This window comes from Amphichorda felina (assembly GCF_050947745.1).
Source record: "Amphichorda felina strain 45539 chromosome Unknown scaffold_6, whole genome shotgun sequence".
Taxonomy (NCBI): Eukaryota; Fungi; Ascomycota; class Sordariomycetes; order Hypocreales; family Bionectriaceae; genus Amphichorda; species Amphichorda felina.
The window spans coordinates 2,573,027-2,593,230 of record NW_028145044.1 but is presented as its reverse complement, the minus strand read 5'-3'; the positions used below and the strand labels follow the sequence as shown (position 1 = coordinate 2,593,230).

Sequence of the window (20,204 nt, the reverse complement as noted above, 5' to 3'; positions counted from 1 at the left end):
AGTGATTTTGGACGGTTGAGCCAACGGCACGACCTGTGGGACACCCACCGGAGATGTGGTGGACACAGATTGTGCCGCCGCCGTCGTTGTGTTTTCGTTTCCTTTTTATTTGTTTTTCATTTTGACGATGATGATGACGCCAACTGGACGAGACCAAAGGGACCAGTATCTGGATACAGGGACTTGGACACATGGGAAACCCGGCCTTTTGGGGCAGATGACGTGGAACGTGCCTTGAAATACCCTTACCTTGGAGATGTACCCCTGACAAGATTTACACCACCACTACTTGACGATGATGACGCTTTCACGACTTTACGTCTAGACAGCAGCTACACCGGCTTTTTCATGTACCTCGACATGGCCGCGGATACACGTCGGGACGGACATTTGGACAGATCTCGTGGGCTGCTTCGGCGACGACAACGCGCAGCCTCCGGGGCGGAGCGCACGATAGTGTTACCTTGCTGGCGTGCGGATATGACCGTGACGACGATATAAGAGTCCCCATTTGTTGATAATAGCGGCAACGCGGTTGATGCTGTGATGTGGCGAGCGAAAATGCGGGATGAGCGAGGGAGGAGAGATGTGAGGGGGAGTGTGGAGGAGAAGTGTCTAGGGGAAGGAGGAGGAGCGTGTGCAGAGGAGGAAGATGGGTGGGGAGGAACACAAAAATATCCAAAAATGGCGCGCTTGAGAAATATTCTGGTCGGAACTACATTTGTCTGTTTATTCGGGCGGGCTCAGCTTCTCCTCTCTTGGCTCGCCTACCAGGGCCTGCCGGGTTGAAGGGCTGGAACAGCTGGACGGGAGAGGGAGAGATGGCAACGGCCTGGGGTGTCAGGATCGACATGTTATCCCCAGCTGGGAACTGGGCGGCGTTTGAAGGCAGCATTTGTTGGATGGGTCAAGTCGCTTCGAGTTTATTGTTCCTGTGCCTGCATATGGGAGGTAGCTGAAGAGGGGGGAGGAGAGTGTTGGTGATGGTGACGGGGGATGATTGATGGTGTGCCTTATACTGGCGGGAGGGGTGGGATAGGTTTGAATTAGCATGGATAAGTACGATAATCGAGTTGCTCTGAGTCTTTATGTCGTACATGCATGATGAGTGATGAGACAGCGAGATGAAAACTAGCAAGATTCCAAATCGGGGGCGGTGCGGAGCGGATCGGAGGGCCGGCGGTGCAACGGTGTCGGTATCGGGCCGGAGGGGATGAGGAGCGGGGTGGAGCTTACCCATCGTCACGCACTCCCATCACTCACTCTAGAATTACATCATACCTCACCACGTCACCACAAGAACACAAGAACAACCACGACTACTATTGATCATCAAGACCCATCACTGCCAGACGCTACAATGGGGTTCTTCACAAGGGGCTCGAGCCCATCCTTCAAGCAGTGGACCACGGCCCAGGACGGCCTCGACAAGCTCACGCTCGGCGACGCTAGGCTCCCCTCGCCCAAGGACGGCGAGGTGCTGGTCAAGATCCACGCCGTGAGCCTCAATTACCGCGACACGGAGGGTGTGTGTGCCCTGCATCACATTACATTACATTATATTACACACACACACACACACACACACACACACACACACATGTCCAAGTGCTGACCAAGTGATACCAGTCTGTATGGGCGAGTACGGCCACCACGTATCCATCGCCCCCGGCAGCATCCTCGTGCCCTGCTCCGACATGTGCGGCGTCGTCGTCGAGTCGCGCTCGCCGCGCTTCGCCACGGGCGCCCGCGTGCTGTCCATCTTCAACCAGACGCACCTGACGGGCCAGGTGCGCGAGTCGGACCTCGCTTCCGGGCTGGGCCTGCCCCTCCCGGGCGTGCTGGCCGAGTACCGCGTCTTCAGCGGCGAGGGCCTCGTCGCGGCGCCCGGGTACCTGTCCGACGAGGAGGCGGCGTGTCTGCCCATCGCGGCGGTGACGGCGTGGATGAGCATCAATGGGTTCCGGCCGCTGGGGGAGCCCATCGACTACTCTGCCTCTGCCTCGGAGAAGAGACGGGAAGAAGGCGATGTGGCCCCCACGGTGCTCCTCCAGGGCACAGGCGGCGTGTCGGTCGCGGGGCTGCAGATCGCGCACGCGGCGGGGCTGCGCACCGTGGTGACGTCCTCGTCGGACGACAAGCTGGAGCGGGCGAGCCGGGAGCTCGGGGCGGGGACGACCATCAACTACCGCACGCACTGGGAGTGGCCGGGCGAGGTGATGAAGGCGACGGGCGGGAGGGGCGCCGACGTCATCTTCGAGGTGGGCGGGACGAGGACGCTGCGCAAGAGCTTCGAGTGCGTGGCCTTTGGGGGCACGATTGCCTGCATCGGGTACCTGTCGGGCAAGGAGGACGGGGAGGGTGAGGTCCAGCCCGGGCTGGGGCAGCTGAACGTCAATGTGCTGGCGCTGCGGCGCAACGTGACGCTCAAGGGGATCCTCAACGGCCCGCGGGACAGGTTCGAGGAGATGCTGGGGTTCTACGAGAGCAAGGGGATCCGGCCGGTGGTGGGGAGGGTGTTTGGGTTTGGGGAGGCCAAGGAGGCGCTGCGGTACCTGTACGAGGGGAAGCACTTTGGCAAGGTGGTGGTCAAGGTGGCGGACGAGTAACAGTAGCAGGTGGTGGGCAGATGTACGGATAGACAGGCGGTTAGATTGCATGCAGCCATGAACAGAGAGTATGTGATCGCTGTTTGGTCTTGTATCTGACGGTGAGTCGGGGGCCGAGTCGGTATACCTACCCCAGACGGAGTATGGTAGTGGAGCACGATCGGGGGCCCATCGGGCGTAGAATCTTGGGTGCTGGACAAGCTTTTCCACCAATCTATAAATAGAGCCTGGCTGGAGACGGCACCAGGCAAATGCCAGAAGTGTCACAGCCGGTATAAACTGGAGCAGATAAGCGCGTGGGCGAATTCGCGGAATGGCAGCCAGAGGTGCGGAATTGCTTGTCGTTTATGGGCGAATGAGACGAAACGTAGAGCCGACAGGCCAGGACCCCCCCCTAAGACGACAACCTTTCATCCTTCCTTCACCAAAACCTAGGATTGCCCAGCTGGCTGCCAGACGACTGCCGTGGTTGGTTTAGGCATAGCGGCACCCGCGGATGGGACGCCAGGTGGGAGGGTTGCAGGCACGACAGGCCCAAACTGGTGAAGCATGGTGGTATTAGTCGCTCGTGGCTTGCTGGCTTTGCTGGCTTTGCTGGCTCTGGCCACCCTGCAGTCTGCGGCTGAACGGGACGAGCTTAATATTGCATCCCACGTCCCCTGGGGAGCACGGCAGCCGGACGCCTCGTCTGCTGCCAAGGCCATAGTCCTGTGCCATCTCCATGTGCGTTACTGGATATACTACCACGTACTAGTAGCGTCAACGTCCCGCTGGTGGCTGGACATGGGCATCGGGAGGCTGAACCAGCGACAACGGCCATGGGGGCGATTGGAGGCGGAACAACCCCCAGGCGCCGGGACGGCATGGAGGGCACTAGGAGCCCCTGGCGAGGCAGTTTCGTCGATTGCCAGTTTGTCACGGCGTTTACAGACCGCGAAGGGAGAATGTGGGATAGGAGACGATGGTCCGGATAGGAGGTGAGGACGAGCGGTTGGGCTCATAAGGCTGCCCTTACCCTCGCCCTCCTCCTGAGACCCCTTCGTGCCCCCTTTCCCCTCCTCTCAACTCCATGTTCTTTGCATAGTAATAGTACACCTGCTCTCTCCAGCATCACCATGGCCCCCTACTACCACTGCCTCCTCGTCCTCTTCCTGGCGTCCCCCCTCGCCCTCGCCCAGCGCACCGTCTCCATCGACGACGACATCCCCTCCAACGCCCACTCGTGCATCGACGACTGCCTCATCCGGCCCTACCACTCGGACCCGGACCTCGGCGAGGCCCTGCAGTGCGGCGACCCCTACGAGGACGAGTGCTACTGCGCGACCATCACCGCCAGCGCCAGCGCCGCCAGCCGCCACATCAACGAGTGCGCCTCGTCCCACTGCGCCCCGGGAGACCTCACGCGCGACATCTCGTCCATGCGAGGCATCTACGCCTCCTACTGCATCGGCGCCGGCTTCACCCAGCCCATCGTCTCGGCCTGGTACACTGCCGGCGAGGGGCCCGACGACTCGGCCTCGGCCACGGGGGGCTCCTCGTCCTCGCTTGAGGAGGATGACAAGCCTGCGCCCTCGACGTCGGCCCCCGCGGCTGCCAAGGAGACCTCATCACCAGACGACGGTAAGCAGGACAAGACCGAGACCGAGACCGAGACTGAGGAGGAGGATCTCACCCCCACGCTGGGCGCTGGCCCCGGAGACGCGACGACCAAGGTGACGCTCGTGACGTCGACGGGCGAGCCCGACGAGGACGACGAGGAGGACGTCGCGTCACGGGGTGAGTTGTTCCTCCTGGGGGCGCTGGCGATGCCCGCGGCGGCCGTGGTTCTGCAGCAGCTGCTCTAGGACTCGGGGATTGGGGATTTGGGGATTTGGGGATTTAGTAATCGAAGAATACTGGTTCGCTGGGACATTGGCTGATCCGTGTTTTTGTGTGCGTAGCCGTTATTGAAGTGACGTCCATCGTGTACGTCAACCCGAAGGCCTCTGACTCCTCCTCCTCGGGTCCTGGCGACGACGGTGGGATAGGGATAAGCAAGGCGGCCCTCGGGGCCATTCTGGGTGTGGGCATTCCCCTTGTCCTGGCCATTGTTGGGGTGATTGTCTGGATCATCCTGCGTCGGCGCAAGAACCAGCAGCAGCAGCAGCAGCAGCAGCAGGACGGCAGCATAGACGAGAAGCAGGGTGGCATCACACCCCCAACAGGTCCTCCCACTAGCCGCATCGACCGCAAGCCCGTTGCTGTATCCGCCGTGTCCGCTGTATCCACCGACGCCAAGACGGAGTTGTCTGGGCAGAGCGCCTCCCGGGAGCTGTCCGGCCGCGAGATCCACCCGTTCCCGTCCAACGACCCGAGTCCCCCACTCACCCTTCCGGGGCAGCACGAGATGCTCGCAGCGACCGACCGTCCGCATGAGATGGGCCATCGCGATCCACGGTATGAGCTGCAGGGCCAGCAGCGGGATGTGCGGTACGAGCTGAATGGGGTTCGCGATGCGCGGTATGAGATGATGTGACCGACGGGAGATGGGATGTTGTAGACGAATACCATGACGACGTAATAATACAAGACGAGTAATACAGCCAAAAAAAAAAAAAAAAAAAAAAAAAAAGGGAACATTACATACCTAGATCATCCATCAGTCCACCATCATCTTGGCCCCCTCCGTCGTCTCCTCCCCCTGGATATCCATCCTCCGCCTCACCGGCCCCAGCATCCAGTCCTGCACCACGCTCAGCCTCGCCATGACACCGCCGTACCGCCAGCCGAACCAGGGGATCACGGCGCCCACCATGGCGTCCAGGAGGAAGTGGTTCGCCGTCGCCAGGATCGTCACCAGCATCGCCACGGGCCACAGCGGCGCCAGCACCTTGACCACCCCGTGCGGCGCGAACCGCCACAGGTACACGGCCAGCAGCAGCGCCGTGCCAAAGTGCAGGCTCGGCATGGCCGCAATCGTCAGCTGGAACCGGTTATTCGTCCACGCGCTGGCCCCCGATCCTCCTCCCCCTGCCCCTGACCCTGCTCCCCCTCCTGCTCCTCCCGCTGCCGACTCCAGCCCCCCATGCAGCACATCAACATACCCATACCCAGGCGGCAGCAGCCTCGGCGGGCTACACCTCCACAGCGTCACCACCACAAACGCCAGCGCATTGTCCATGGCCAGCGCGCACCTCACGCGGCGGAACGCCCCGCGCGGCGTGCACGTGTACGCGTAGGCCAGGAACGCCACGCCCACGCTGATGTGCGAGTAGTAGACGCGCGCCAGCGCCGGCACCAGCCATGCGTGCCGGGTCAGCACCACGCGCTGCAGCGCCAGCTCCATGTCCATCCCCAGCCGGCGCTCCAGCGCGAGGATCTGCAGCGCGTGGGCGCGCGCGCGGTCGAACACGGGGATGTTGCCGGCGATGAGGCGCGCGGAGATGGCGCGCATGAGCTGGTAGATCCTGTTGCCCCCCTTGTGTGTTAGTATCTGGTAATGTCCATGTGGGATGGGTGCGTGCGTGTGTGTTCTATGGACGAGAAAACCCACCAGTATGTGAGGTTCCAGTACCAGATCTCCGGCAGAAACGGGTACTTGTTCCAGAAGCGCGATAGGAGACGGAAGAAGAGCGAGCGCGGACGTCGCGGGCGCCCAGCGCTGGCATAGCCGACGGGCTTCAGCGATGGCGAGGACGACGCCGATGTCGAGTAGCCGCTGTCGTCGGCTGCGGTGATGCCAGAAGGAGTCGCTCCGCCCTCGACATCATGGCCCAGGCTGTTGCTGCTGCCGCTGCTGCTGCTGCTGTTGCTTCTGCGACGGTTGATAAGAGACGCGGCAGTGAAGATGCTCACAATGACTGGTGCGCCCCGGGGGGTTGGTCAAGTTAGTCCCGAGCCAAGTCCTTCTTGCAGCGAGCGCTGCGCCATGTGGCTACATGGGTAGTCTCAAATGTGTGTGTAAGAAAATAGAGTGCGAGGAACGTACCCGTTGGCTCTACGAGTTCCCTGTATCCAGTCATGATGACAGCAGGATCCCGTTCGTCCTCTCTAAAGCTGGGCTTAGACGGAGTCAGCCGAGACAAAGTACGCAAAGGATACGTAAACCAGGCGACTTTGGGAGATTCGTCTGACCTACCCGCAGAATAAGAAGAGAAAAAAACTGCAACTTTGGTCGTTAGTTGCAGCCAAGGGGTACTAGGGGAATCAAGAGAAGAGAGAACGGGGTAGCGCTACCGCAACTCAAAAAATCAAAAAAAAAAAAAATCTCCTGCCAACTACTCGTACTAGCAGATGAACGTATAAAAAGAGGCTGGGGTGTCATTGAGACAGGAATTGGCCAAGTCGATCCCAATTCCAGCGACGGGACCAAAGTTGTCTTTGGCCAAGGCGACTTGGTGATACTTCCATGGAACGCCCATGTTTCAGGGCATCTAACGGGCCGCCACCGAAAAATGCCCCCAAAAATACCCCCCAGGGGTCCTCTCTAGGCCTCTCCCCAACGGCACCTAGGGTCCATCGTACTACTCTATCCCTACGGATAAAGGATCCATACTATGGATTATCCGTACGTACGAGTAATGTGTCTCCATCTGAAAGGACCAAGCTGCTCAAGTCCGGACCCTCAATTTCCGGCCCATCCGAGCCGAGGGATGCCCACCGCCAAACATGAGACAGCGCTACGTTCTCGACTTCGGACTCCAATCGACCCGATTGACCCCATCGTAATACTAATAGGCTAGCCTTGCCCGGCATCTGCCGTGACGCCAATGTGTTGACTATGGTGCCATCATCCATATCACTCGTGTCCTGGTATCCCTGGCAGCGCCCCACAATCACAAGACATCACATCAAGTGCGTACGGATACGAGTATTCGTACCATCAGATTCAGATCACACGCAGGAGATACTGAACCAAGAAACGCGTATTCAACCCTCAACTCCGGAAATCCTGACATGACTCTACACTAGCACACAACACTAACACGGCCCTCGCGAGACTGCCTCCACGCTCCAGGCGGGCATCTCGTACATCAACCAAGATCGCCCCCGTATGTACGGATACCTCTCCCTCGCACCCCGGGCAAAACAAGAACCAACGCATGAACCAAAAACACGCCCTGCAAATGTCCGTTTGTGTGTGATGTACATCATTCAGTCATCAGTCGGGGGGAGGCGCCGTAAGAAAATCCCCCTTCCTTTTTTGTGTCGTGTGTTTCCTTGTCCCAGTGTCGTCCAACGATGACTCGTTCCTCAGGTCCACCTGAACCCAAAGACCGTATGCCCCGGGAATGAGCATTAAGAAACATCGCCAAACTCCGAGCTCGAAAAGAAAGAAAAAACGTGCCTCGGCCGGATCCATTACTCGTAGTGCCCGTAGCTTCCAAACGACTCCAGGATCTTCTCCGAAGTCCGCACAATCCACTCCAGCTTGCCTCGGTCAATGTTGGCCAGGAAAGGGTCCGTCGGGTATCCGTCGCGGATGCCCTCAATCAGAGGACGCACTCGGCTGATGAGCAGCTGCATCGTCTGGGACGTGCTCCTGGCCACCTCACGCTGGCCCTGGTTCTCCCATTCCTGAGCGACTCGTTAGCAATCCGGTTTACGTTGACATGGTCGGAAACAGCTTACATAGTTTGGCAGCTCCTTGCGGAAAGCGCCCACAGCCATCCCAATCCAATCCACCTCTTCTTTGAGGCGCGGGTTGGGTTTGATGTTCTTGGAGATGGTCGCAATCACGACAAGGAGCATCAGCGGCGGGAGCGCCTCGAACTTCTCCGGGGGGTACCGGGAGAGGCAGCGCTTGAAGATGTCATCCTCGCGTCCGCTCTGGATCCACTGGATCATCGCCTCCTGGAGACGTCCCTCCTGGATCGCCTGCTCTATAAGGCGAATCCTCTGGACGAGATCGTGGTCGGCCTCGATCTCGCTCTTATTCATCTGCGCGGCATAAGCCCCAGCCAGAGCCCCGACGTTGTTGGCCGGGCCTACTTGCTCAGACTGCGGCGCCGAACCCTGGGGGCTCGAGACGCCATGGGAGCCGCGCATGTACTGCGGGCTACCCATGTAGGGCTGAGTTTGGCTCGGCGCCTGGCTGCCAGGGTAGCTTCCCTGGTGGCTGGGCGCCTTGGGGGCAGCGCCATGTCCGCCGCCGTAGCCCTGGTGGCCCATCGGGGGGACTGCTCCGGAATGGTGGCCAGGGACTCCCGGGGCTCCTGGAAGCTCGTGCACGGGGCTCTGTTTGAGCTTCATGATCTCGGCTTGCAGAGCCGTCTGCGAGGCGGCCATGGTCGACATCATTTCCGTCAACTGCTGCACGCAGTTCTGGAGCTGGTCGATCTTATGCGAGTCAGCAGCACGCTGGGCCTTCATGTGCTCGTACTGTTCGTGGGACTGCTGGCGAAGGTCGCTGGACATCTGCTGGGCAGACTGTGACACCATGTTGGTGATCGCCGGGGTGAGTCGCTGAGTCAGTGACCCCACAACCTCCTGCTGGACAGTAGAAGCAACCGAGGCGCCCACACGGTCCGAGATGGCGTGAACAAAGTCACCCGACCGGAGGGAGCGCGTAATGGCATGCGGGAGGGAGCTCTGGATCTCCTTCTGGACCACCGAAGCAACGTGGGGCTGGAGCTTGTGGTTGAGAAGGTCGGAGACGGCCTTGCCCGCCTTGTCGCCGATGGCGGGGATCACTAGGTCGGTGAATTGTTGGTGCACCAAGGCCTCCAGCACCTTTTGCGTGTTCTCGTTAAGCACCTCAGAAACCATATCCAGCAACTTAAGCTGGTGTTGGGTAAAGTTCTCGTCGCGCACGCGGGCTCCCTCCTCAATCTTGCCGTGCAGATTCTTAAGCGACGACTTGAGAGTATCGCCCAAGCTTGACGTCAGGCGTGTCTCCATGCTAGAAACAGCAGCATCCAGAGACTCGGAAGAGATACCACCCGCGTGGTGGGCGGACTTGTCCGATTTGTGAGCGGGCGTGGCGTGCGCCGTTCCGTTGGTGTTTGCATCCTGCTGATTGCCAGCCGCTCCCTTCTTCTTACGTGGCTTGCGCTCTGGCTTCTCAGGCTGGTTCTCCTTGGACGGCTGCGCTGGGGCCTCCGTGTCTTTGGCCTCATGCTTAGACTTGGCAGGCGTGGGCGGTTCAGCTGCGCGCGGGGTGGTCTCCGTGAAGGCACCGGTGGCGGGTGTTGCCGAGTCCTTAGCCGCTCCGCGACCGCCATTGCGAGCCTGGGAGCTTTCGGCTACACTGGTCTCCGATGGCTGTGGCGACTTAAGCTTGGATACCGAAACGACCCCTTCGCTAACGGCATCCACAGGCGCGAGCACCTTGTTGTCCTTGGACCATCCAAGTTCCCGCTGCTTGATCAAAAGGCACGCGACACCCTTGGAGTGCATGGCGTACAGCTCGAAGAGGGTCGGTTCATCGGTGTCTTGCACCATGGCAGGATGGGAGAGAATGTCGAGACTGCGGAGGATGCCCCTATTCTCGAAGGAATACTCGCGGACTCCGCTGATCACAGCGGTACTATCAGGCTGTGGGATCGACGTGTCCTGAGCAACGAGGCGCTGGATGTACTCGGCCTGGCTAACACTCTTAAGGTTATACTTGGGGGCCGACAGATGCGCAAAGTAGACCGAGTTGCGGGTCGGGTGGCCAATGACAATCATGCCAGAAGCCGGGTGATACATGACGCTGCACACGGCGTCGGATTCCTTGCTGTGAGGGAGGTTGAACTCCTGCACGGGCTTGCCCAGGGCAAGATCCCACAGCTGGAGAGTGTGGTTCTGTTTCATGCCAACAATCATGTACCGGAGGGCGCATCGCTTCTGATAGGGCCGCTGCTTGTCGAGGAGTAGGACGGACGTCGGCCAGGCCTTCTCGCCTTCAGGAGTGCTGGACAAGGTCATCAGAGGCTCCTTAACCTCGAATGACGAGTGTGCAGGCACAGGGTTGCGAGGGTCGCATCCTTCCTTGGCGGCAGTAAGGTCACGAACATCCCAGAACTTGACCCTACCCGACTTGTCAAGAGATGCCATGACAGTGTCGTCCTGGCTGAAAGTAAAGTCCTTCCCGGCCTTGCCAGTATTAATCCTCAGCGAGCACTGCTGTGCGAGCTTCTCGGTATCGACCACACGGTCATGACCAGGCTTGAACAGGTTATTCTGCATGATGTAGGACGGCCAGACAAAGTTGATGGTCTTGCCACGGCCGACCGCGAAAAACTCGGGGTGGCTGGTCGAAGCACGCGCGCGGGTCTTGAGCACGCCACCGGGAGTGTCACCCTCGGATGAGCTCATGGGCGGGAGGGCAAAGCCGTACTGCTCCAAGTGCGCATCCTCGATGTGATCCTTCTCCCCATCCTTGATCTGCACCCAGTAGACGGTGCCGCTAATGCCGGTACCGATGATGGCCTCCTTGTAAGGACCGTCGTGGTCCGAGGGCGTAACCGACATGGCCACATTGAAGATGCGATCCTTGGTGTCAGTAAAGACCTTGGCGTCCTTGCCATCGTCCTGACGGATCACACGCAGGCCGCCTTGCTTGGACATACCATAGGTCATGTAGTTTGGCGAGGCCGTGTACAGGTTGCGGTCGATCTGGTCAAAGTCCTTCTTGAGGCGCGCAATGTCCATGATGGCCTCATCACGGAACTCGGGGCGCGGTTCAGTGGCGCCCTCGTGGAGATGGATGGAGATCCAGGGCTTCATAGGAAAGTTGAAGACCTTGACAGGAGGACCTTCCTTCTCCTCGATGACGACAATCTCATCCTGATCAGCGCTCTCCCAGCTGTCGGCAATGTTCTGGTCGGCGGCCTCATCGACAATCTCACGGACAGTCTCAGCGACCACGGCGGGGAGAGTGTCCTCGAGGGCACCCTCATTATCGCTGCGCTCAAGCTCCTTTCTCAGGTCTTGAGCAGCAGCACGGGCGCTCCGGTGGAACTCCCTATCCGAGTCCGCGTCGAGCATCTGGTCGAGCTCCTCGGCAATCTCAGCCTGAGTCTGCTCATGCTCTGCCCTGTCCAGAGCCTCCCGGGCGTTCCTGTCAGCCTTCTCAGCCATGTCGGAAATGGCGTCAGAGACAGTCTCCTTGTGCTCGGAAGCCGTGTAGCGGTCAAACTCGGTTGATGTTGGAGTTGGCTTGGAGACGGAGGGGTGCGAGACAGACTGGTGCGAATGCAGGGACGACGTGCGGTGGATACTGTGCCTGTGAAGGTCCCGAGGGCTGGTGACGGGGCTATGGGCGCTGCCACCATGCTGGGAGCCCTGGTGCTGGGAGCCAGCCGGGGAGGAATGGTCCTTCTTAAGGATGTGGAACGACTGGCCACCGTTGGAGTGGTGGGAATGGCTGCCCTGGGGGGACGACTGCTGAGCCAAGCTGCCCATAAGCTGCTGGTAGAGCGCATTGACATCTGCCGGAGACTCTTGCTGCTGGTACGAGTATGACTCGGTGTTGCTAGACAAGTGCTGTCCGTCACCATACATCTTAGCCTGGTACTGCTTGGCAGCGGTGTAGGCATCGACCGGCTGCTGGTACTGGCTGAGGTATTCTCTCGTGTGGTCGCCGGCATCAGGTGACTGGGGCGTGTCGTTGTTGGAGCGCGAGGCCTCAGTCATCATCGGCTGCTCGTTCTGGCTCGGCTTGGGCCGGTTGAGGAGGTTAAGCAGGTAAGACCTTGTATCGGGCGGCGGGGTGCCATTGCCAAAGGGGTTGGACTGCTGGACGGGCTGGGGAGGCTGCTGCTGGTGCTGCGGAGGCTGAGGGCCCTGCTCGTGAGGCCTAGGAGCAGGCGACTCTGAGTCGTGGGCACCACGCATCAGAGCTGCCAGCAGACCTGTTGGATCAGCAGCAGTAGGGGCAGGCTGGTGGATACGAGGAGAAAACTGTGCCTGGGTGGCACTAGGCTGCTGCTGGTGATGTTTGGGCTGGTGTGTCTGATGTTGGTGCGGCTGGTGCGGCTGGTAGGGCTGGTCGTGGTGTTGCGGCGGTGAAGCAGCATGGTGATGCGGAGGCTGGGGCGACTGCTCCTGGGGTGACTGCTGCTGCTGCGGCTGCGGCTTCTGCTGAGGAGCAGCCTGCTGCCTCTGCTGATGAGCGTTGGCACTGCTGAACTTGAGCAGATTGAGCAGATTGGCGGTGCGATCCGACCCCGAGGAGGCCATGTTGCTTGTGTTGCCGTTGTTGACTGGCGGCGTGGGCGCTGGCGGCAGATGGTCCATGGCGGCCAGCTGCTCAGCCTTGGCAAGAGGTGAAGGGGATAAGGGGAACAGAGCCAAGGGCAATGCGATGGGTGCTTGCAGTAAAAAATTGAAGTGAGCAAGTAGGAAGGAGGGAAGGCGGTGGCGAAGGAGAGGGGAAAACGGGGATGATGATGCCGTTCCTCTCAATCTGATGATGACAACCTTGGGAAAGGCTCAGATCGGAGTCAAGAGCAGAAGCAGTGCAAAGCAGAAAAAAATAGCGTGGCAGCCCAACGACGCCAGACCTCAGTCACCCCGTCACAAAACCCAAAGCCAAACTAAATATGGGGCTGGGCGAGTGAGGTGGCGCATTACCAGCCAGTCGTGACGTGTGGAGTCAAAATCGCACAGTGCTGCAGCACGGCGGTTGAATCAATTATCCGTCACTTATCGCCCTCTTATCGGCTTCTTCCACCGCCTCAACGTACTGCAAGCTCTCTGATCGGCAGGCGGTGTGAGACTCTGAGCCTGTGACATCTGATCTGCCACCATCCGTTGGACCCGCGACGCCATCTGCATTGCCGCAAGTTCAAGTCGGCAATCCGCCACTTTTCCCTTGGTCGACGCTCATAAGCAAACCACCAAACCTACCTACACCCAAGTATCGCTTCGGTTCCGCGCAACCACCAAATACAAACTCGGCGGCAGACTGGATCTTTGTCCTCTATTGCGCCCCGCCGAGTTTGCCAGATCTCCGAATACCCTCCATGGTTTAACGACGGGACCACGGACCCCTACGACCCCTACCCACCTGAGCAGTATCTAACTACCTACCCCTCGCTGTAGCGGAACAACCCCAAATCCTACAACCACCAGCACCGTCAAGATGTTCTGCCTCAGGAGGTATATAGACCCTCCTTCCTTGTGTCGGCGGTATCAACTCTTGCTAACACTTCACTCCAGTTGGCTCCCCCTCCTCTTCATCCCTACCAACGCCTCTCCCGCCTTCATCTTCCTCTTCTTCGTCTGCACCTACTTCCTCAACCGTCCGTGCGTGTACTGCTCGCTTCTCCTCCTCGTCCTCTTCTTCACCTCGTGCAACTGGTCCGACCGCTGCTTCTTCGACTTCACCAGCAGCGACTGGTTCGCGCCCCGCGTGCTCCTCGAAGATGCATCGACCACGGCCGCCGCCGCCGCCGCCGAGACCATGGCCCTCGAGGGGGCGCCCGTGTGGGAGCAGATGCTAAGGGACAAGTCGCCGGCCGTGGTGGAGTCTGGGCTGGCGCTGCGACGCGCAATGGGGGGCGAGTGGACGGGGCTGGGGATGGAGTGGTTAAGGAGTTTGCTGGGGAAACGGGAGTGGACGATTGACTGTATGGATCTCAAGATCCAGCTGTGATTTGATGACAGGCTGGGATTATGACACATACAAGCGTGGAATACAAAATCAATACAAGATATGAATATCATGCTCATTATAGGCACACAGTTCCGTTCAATCATGTTCAATTGTGCTCATGTCATTCTTAATTACAGACTCATTCAGGCATTCAGTTAAATATCCATCATGTGTGCGCCCATCATGTTGTCCGTCGTAACCCGGCCCAAGAATAAAGGAAATAATCACAGCTCACCCCCAATATTCTGCTCCTCAGCAGCGTGAAGATCCTCCATGGTCGACTCAGCTGGCTCTGACTCTGACTCCTCCACCACCACATCCACCTCCTCTTCCTCTTCCTCAACCCCCGTCTGCTGTGCCGCTTCAGTCCGAGTCTCAGTGACTGTCTCCACGACGATAGCAGTCTCCACAGACGTCTGGGTGACTGTCTGGACGACCAGAATTGTTTCTTCCGATACAACTGTCTTAGGCTCATTTGCGATAGGGTGATAACCATCATTCTCAACAGCCGAGCCGGTAGCGCATGGGTCAATGGCCCGCGATGTCTCCGTGTCCTTCGACGATGCAGCCTCAGAAGAGGCAGAAGAGGGGGCTTCCGAAGGGGCGGCCTCTGAAAAGGGGGCCTCAGAAGGGATGGCCTCAGACGGGACAGCCTCAGACGGGACAGCCTCAGACGGGATAGCCTCATAATGGGGAGCTCCGGATAGGGCAGCTTCCGAAGAGGCAATCTCCAAAGAGGAATCCTCAGGAGAGGTGGCCTCCTCAGAAGGATCCTCAGAAGGGGCAGCCTTAGAAGGCGTAGCCTCAGATGGGATGGTCTCGGAAAGGGGATCCTCAGAAGCAGAAGCCTCCGAAGGGGAAGCCTCCAGAGACGGAGCGGCAGATAACATGACAGCCTCGACCGTAGAAGCCAGACTCTGGAGAGTCTCTCGGGCCGGCTCAGCCTTCTCTGTCACTGTCACCGTCGCGGGCGCCTCATACCCCTTGACGACAGTCTGCCACGTCGCCGGGTTGTGCTCCCCAGAAGACGAAGGGGCACCGCCCCGGATCGCCAGCACCAGCACCAGCACGCTCATAACGGCAATCATGACATTCTTGCGGTCCTGCATCATCACCTTCAGGGCCTCGAGGAGGAGTTCGGGCAGCGACTCATTCCTAGAAGTCTGCCTCCGCTCCTCGGCCCTGGCAAAGGCCTCGGCTGGAGGCGGCGGTGGTGTCTGATGGTCGACGTACTCGGCAGATGGTGGTTCTTCCGTCGAGGACTCAGGATGAGTGGGCGGCGTGTGGCCGTAGATTTCACGTAGTCGCTCTTCGTCCCTCCTACGACGGTGCTCATCAACCGGAGGCGGCGATGGGCTTGAGGTGACGCGAATCTCAGGAGGCGGCGAGGAGGCCATGTGATGGATCTCGGACGTCTCATGTTCCAAGTATGACTCCTCCGGGTCTTCCGGCTCGTCCTCAATGTGCTCTTCCTCAATTTCCTCCTCCTCCATCACGTCGTCATCAACATCGTGGTGCGACAACTCCGCTGCTCTCTGCTGCTCAGCATCCAGACGCACAAGCTCGTCGTGCACCTCCGGCTCAACGATAGGCTCCACCTCGACATCGACACGCTCCATCTCCTTCCAGCAGGCCTCCCAGGCACCAGCCTTGACAAGTCCGTTGCTAGCGTAGACCTTGACGCGGAAGACCCTGCCGGCACCGAGAGAGTCGTACCTGATCTCGGATCGGCATGTGCTGCACCAGTGCGTCTTCTTATCCAAACTGCCCCGCGGGGACCTCTGGTCTTCGTAATGGAAGTCATCCTCGCTATCCGTCTCCTCAGCCGTCATGTCGTTGGACGGGCCGAGATAGTGTCCGCATTCGAGGATGCGAGCCCTTCTTTTCAAGGGTAGCTCCAAGGCCTCAAGTAAGCGCTCTTCGAGGACCTCAAAGTCGTTTTGCGGGTGGGGCAGGAGGATACCTCGCTCGCAAACTGTGTCTCCCAGCTGGTCCTGCAGCTGTCTCCATGCGTCGAGTACCCCCTTTCCTCCTTCACTCAGCTCCCCTGCCCGACAGTGGTCGAGCACGTCGCCCCAGGGCCATCGTAGAGGCAGCAACGTAGCGTGGAGCAGGACCAGGGGAGGAGTGTTTCTCTTAAATCTGGGAGGAGTCTTCTTGGGGGAGTACTGTGCACTGGGAGATCCCAGCCTCGAAACGGTTGGGAGCGGTGTCCTGCGGCTAGACCTGGACGAGCCCAGGACGCTCGGTGGGGGCGAGGACATTTGAATTGCCTTGACCGATGAAGGGGATCTAAATGGCGGCCGAGGCGTCCCCCTGACAGTCGGCACAAAGACGTCGTCCTGGTCATCAGTGTCGTAGTGTGAGAAATCCGAGACACGAGGTGACCGTCGCTGCGTCACGTTGTTTAGTTTCCGCTGCTCCGCCTCGGAGTAGGACCCAAGAGAGCTTCGGGGGCTGTGGTCACTGAAGACGTCGTCTTCGTTCTCATTGTGAGAGCTGTTGTCGGCTGCTTCCTCTGTGCGTGCAAGGTTCTCGTCTTCTTGCTCAATCGACTCCCTGATGCTCTCATCGGCTAGTGAGTCGCGGGAATCAGAGAGTCGACCTCTTGTATGGTTGTCGTCACTATCCATAAGAGACTCGTGGGCATCTGAGGATCGGGCACTCGTATGCTCGATGGTCTCATCCGGTAGTGACTCGTGGGCATCCGAGTGTCGGGGACTCATATGCTCGACACTCTCATCCGGCAGTGACTCGTGAGCATCCGAGAGCCGAGCACTCATATGCTCATCATCGCCGTCTGCAAGAGACTTGTGGCCGTCTGCAAGAGACTCGTGGGCGTCTGATGGTCGAGCAGTCGTATGCTCAACATCTTGGTCTGCAAGAGACTCGTATGCATCTGAGGGTCGGGCGCTGCTATGCTCGATATTCTCATCTGCCAGAGATTCGTGGGCGTCTGACGGCCTAGCACTAGCATGCTCGACGTCTTCGTCTGCCAGTAGCTCATGAGCTTCTGATAGCTTAGCACTAGTATTCTCGATATCTTCGTCTTGCTCAACATCTTTGCCTGCCAGAGGCTCATGGGCGTCTGATGTTCGAGGGCTCATATGCTCGACGTCTTCGTGGTCTGCAAGAGATTTGTGGGCATCAGAAGATCGAGCACTCGTGTGCTCAATACTCTCATCTAGGACTGTCTCGTGGGTGCCTGATGATCTAGCACTCGTATGCTCGATGTCTTCGTCCACCAAAGACTCATGGGCGTCTGATGACGGCCTAGCACTAATATGCTCGTCTTCGCCAGCCAGTAACTCGTGAGCGTCCGATGACCGAGCGCTCGCGTCTCTAGAGTTAGAATCGGACATGACACTCCGATGCCCCGCCCTCGACCCGGCTTTAGAGGACTGCCGACTCCGATCATTGCTGAGTTGTTCCACAATGTCCCGGGCCGCAGCGTGAATCAGGGCTTCTGTCCGCCCCGAAGCCCGGCGATGGAACTCTCCTGTAGCTGAGGAAAGCATCGATTCCCGGCGAGAGCCGGAAGCTTGTGTGTAGTCTTCGTCATCGTCTCCGTCCACCGTCCTGGTCTCGTCTTCGGCTTCGTGGTCTCGGAGGGAGTCATTATCACTCCAACCAGACCCAGACCCGCGGCGGCTCGACTCGTATGTCCCCGTCGATATGGCTGAGTGTCTGCGGGAAGACGAGCCCTCGGTTCCAAGGTCGTGTGTCTCGGCCGTCAGGGCCCCTGAGTCACGGCGGGAGCATGAGCTCTCCGTCTCGTCATCGTGCGTTCCAGTCGTGGCGACAGACTCTCGACGAGAGAGCGAGACTTCGGAGTCGGCCTTCTCTTCGAGGACGTCCTTGTCCTGGAGCTCCTCCAGCATCGAGTCGATTTTTGACTCGACATCGTCTACACTCTCTGTCTTGGCCTTGGTAGGCTCGGGCTCGTCCGTCTGCCCATCAACCAGAGTGCTAGCCTTGGTCATGTTGGAGTCGGTGGCCTCAACTGGAATGCGGTCGTCCATTTCGTGATCCAGCAGGGTCTCATCCCCCTTGCTGAGTCTTGAGTCGTCGTCCCCAATGCTAGAGAGCTTATCGGCAAAGTCTCTAACGTCGCTTTCGTCCATGGGTGCAGGAGGATCCTCGTGGATAGCAAAATCGAAGTCGTCGCCTTTCTTGTCGTGGCGCGGCATCGAAACAGTCGGTGGGAAATGTATAACAACAAACGGCTTAAAATCAAAGAAAACAATGGAACAGAATCGCTCAGAAATACACGGCAGAGCCAGCGAATCTAGTCTTTGGGCAGCGGCTTGTCCACGTCGATGGTTGGTTGAGATGCATCGGTGAGGATGGGAGCCATTGTTTACCTATGTTGCTAGGGCAACGGCGTGATCGACGTGGATGCTTAGGCGGCTCGAATCACACCACGTCGGTGGCCCGTTTTCCTTTTCAAGCCTGTTTGCGACAATTCACATTCATTACTCGTAATACTGCAGGATTGGATGCGCTGTGTGCTATCTCAAATGAGTCCATCATCACCAAACTTAAACGTTGAGCTGTTTGTGGTGCACATCAAACTCAAACTGTCCACCTACCCTATACGAACTGAGAGCTCCACGTTCATGTAGGTTGTACCGCAAGGCGACAGGCCACACCTTGGAATTGGTCAAAGAACGCTACGGAATACTTTGAACTGAGTCAAGTGTCTCTGTCTAGACCGCCATCCTATTGCAAACAAGGTTGTTATGCCAACTACAGAGTATCTCCACATAGGTAAAATACTACGTGTTCTTGACCAAACCAACCCCCTCTATTGTCCTCCGAACGTTGACCGCCTTTTTGATAAACGCGTCAAGCGCTTTCATGCCCGCAAAAACTCGAGGACCTGGGCGCGGCTATATAGCTTCACTCGCCATCGTAGTGCCTCTGAAATTCTTCCTTTGATAGGTATAGAAAAGACCCCTCTGCCCGACCTAGTTGTTGCGGTGCTCAGCGTCCGGCTCACCGAGTTCAGGACAGTACCAATTGGCACTTGCGACCAAGCGCCACAGCTAACCCATGTCTGCTGGTTAGCCACTTCTACTCGTACATAGCATCTAAGAACTACGTGACGTAGTAGAGCCCTTGAAACCGGAGAATGCCTGCCGGGTATCCGTAGATAGTCGGGGCTTCTTCATCAAGCTGGATCTAACTGCATAGTAGGTCCCGCCTGTTACCGTCAGGGTCGCCCAGATCGGCATCTCCACTGTATAGTGTACTCTAGTACGTACTACGGAGGCGGAGGACGGCCACTCCCGCTCCACTCCCGTTCCACTCTAGGATCGATTTTGCAATCAGCTCAAGTGGTGTCGTACAGAAACACTCGATAGATCGTGGTTGGAACACTTGGAATATTTGCGGGGGAAAAGGCCGGGACACCTTGCGTCGACCAGCGCGGAAACTTACTCCGGCCTTCTGGCCCCGCCTACCCAACTGCCCGGTTGACACCAGTGAGACACACAGATGCTCGTATTATGTGCAGAACTGGACGCAGAAAGCTTTACACCCTTTCAGGTATCCGTGCCGAAGAATACCTCAAGGTGAGAGCGCCGATGGCATCCACTCCCCGGCCTCATATTTGATGCTATACATAGTACTTCGCACATATCCCATCGTAGACGACAATAAACCGCCCAGCCTGGAGCCATGAGCTTTTGCCCGGCAAGAAACGAGTTCCAGAGGACAAAAAAGGCTGTGGATTCACCAAATGTTCAACCGGCAGCACAGCGCCACGCACACGCACCTACGTCGTGCCTGATCACGGACCAGAAATCATTGGACGATGAACCGATTTCTAGTGGAATGGAACAGTGAAAATGTTTCAAATTGGTCGGGCTATGGAAGATGGGGGATGCTGTTGGATTGACCCGTTGTCGCGGTGCCTTCTAGATCTCATGGAGGCTTGAGCTGGGGTTGTGGGGTGTCTCAGGCAGGTGCATGTCTTTCAACACGCACGTCAACCTCATCCTCCTGCCCCTCCTCCTCTTGCTTCTCCC

At 58.5% G+C, this 20,204-nt stretch overlaps 6 protein-coding genes across 6 annotated transcripts; 3 read left to right on the top strand and 3 right to left on the bottom strand.

Annotated features, from left to right (window-relative positions):
* Positions 1-1,360: 1,360 nt before the first annotated feature.
* Positions 1,361-2,609, top strand: ACO1O0_006665 (zinc-dependent alcohol dehydrogenase family protein; the record flags this gene model as incomplete). The annotated part of the gene is made up of 2 exons (XM_083196048.1): positions 1,361-1,526; positions 1,630-2,609. The coding sequence occupies 2 exons, from the start codon at positions 1,361-1,363 to the stop codon at positions 2,607-2,609; spliced, it is 1,146 nt and encodes a 381-aa protein (XP_083049064.1).
* A 1,115-nt stretch (positions 2,610-3,724) lies between these two features.
* On the top strand, positions 3,725-5,124 carry ACO1O0_006664 (uncharacterized protein; the record flags this gene model as incomplete). Its single annotated transcript, XM_083196047.1, has 2 exons — positions 3,725-4,385; positions 4,550-5,124. 2 exons carry the CDS (start codon positions 3,725-3,727, stop codon positions 5,122-5,124), a joined length of 1,236 nt encoding a protein of 411 aa, XP_083049063.1.
* Positions 5,125-5,247: 123 nt separating this feature from the next.
* ACO1O0_006663 (PAP2 superfamily-domain-containing protein) lies at positions 5,248-6,610 on the bottom strand (the record flags this gene model as incomplete). Its single annotated transcript, XM_083196046.1, has 3 exons — positions 5,248-6,055; positions 6,142-6,448; positions 6,577-6,610. 3 exons carry the CDS (start codon positions 6,608-6,610, stop codon positions 5,248-5,250), a joined length of 1,149 nt encoding a protein of 382 aa, XP_083049062.1.
* A 1,339-nt stretch (positions 6,611-7,949) lies between these two features.
* On the bottom strand, positions 7,950-12,812 carry ACO1O0_006662 (uncharacterized protein; the record flags this gene model as incomplete). The annotated part of the gene is made up of 2 exons (XM_083196045.1): positions 7,950-8,165; positions 8,220-12,812. The coding sequence occupies 2 exons, from the start codon at positions 12,810-12,812 to the stop codon at positions 7,950-7,952; spliced, it is 4,809 nt and encodes a 1,602-aa protein (XP_083049061.1).
* Positions 12,813-13,659: 847 nt separating this feature from the next.
* ACO1O0_006661 (bladder cancer-related protein BC10-domain-containing protein) lies at positions 13,660-14,172 on the top strand (the record flags this gene model as incomplete). The annotated part of the gene is made up of 2 exons (XM_083196044.1): positions 13,660-13,676; positions 13,737-14,172. 2 exons carry the CDS (start codon positions 13,660-13,662, stop codon positions 14,170-14,172), a joined length of 453 nt encoding a protein of 150 aa, XP_083049060.1.
* Positions 14,173-14,396: 224 nt separating this feature from the next.
* Positions 14,397-18,362, bottom strand: ACO1O0_006660 (uncharacterized protein; the record flags this gene model as incomplete). Its single annotated transcript, XM_083196043.1, has 1 exon — positions 14,397-18,362. The coding sequence occupies one exon, from the start codon at positions 18,360-18,362 to the stop codon at positions 14,397-14,399; it is 3,966 nt and encodes a 1,321-aa protein (XP_083049059.1).
* Positions 18,363-20,204: the final 1,842 nt, after the last annotated feature.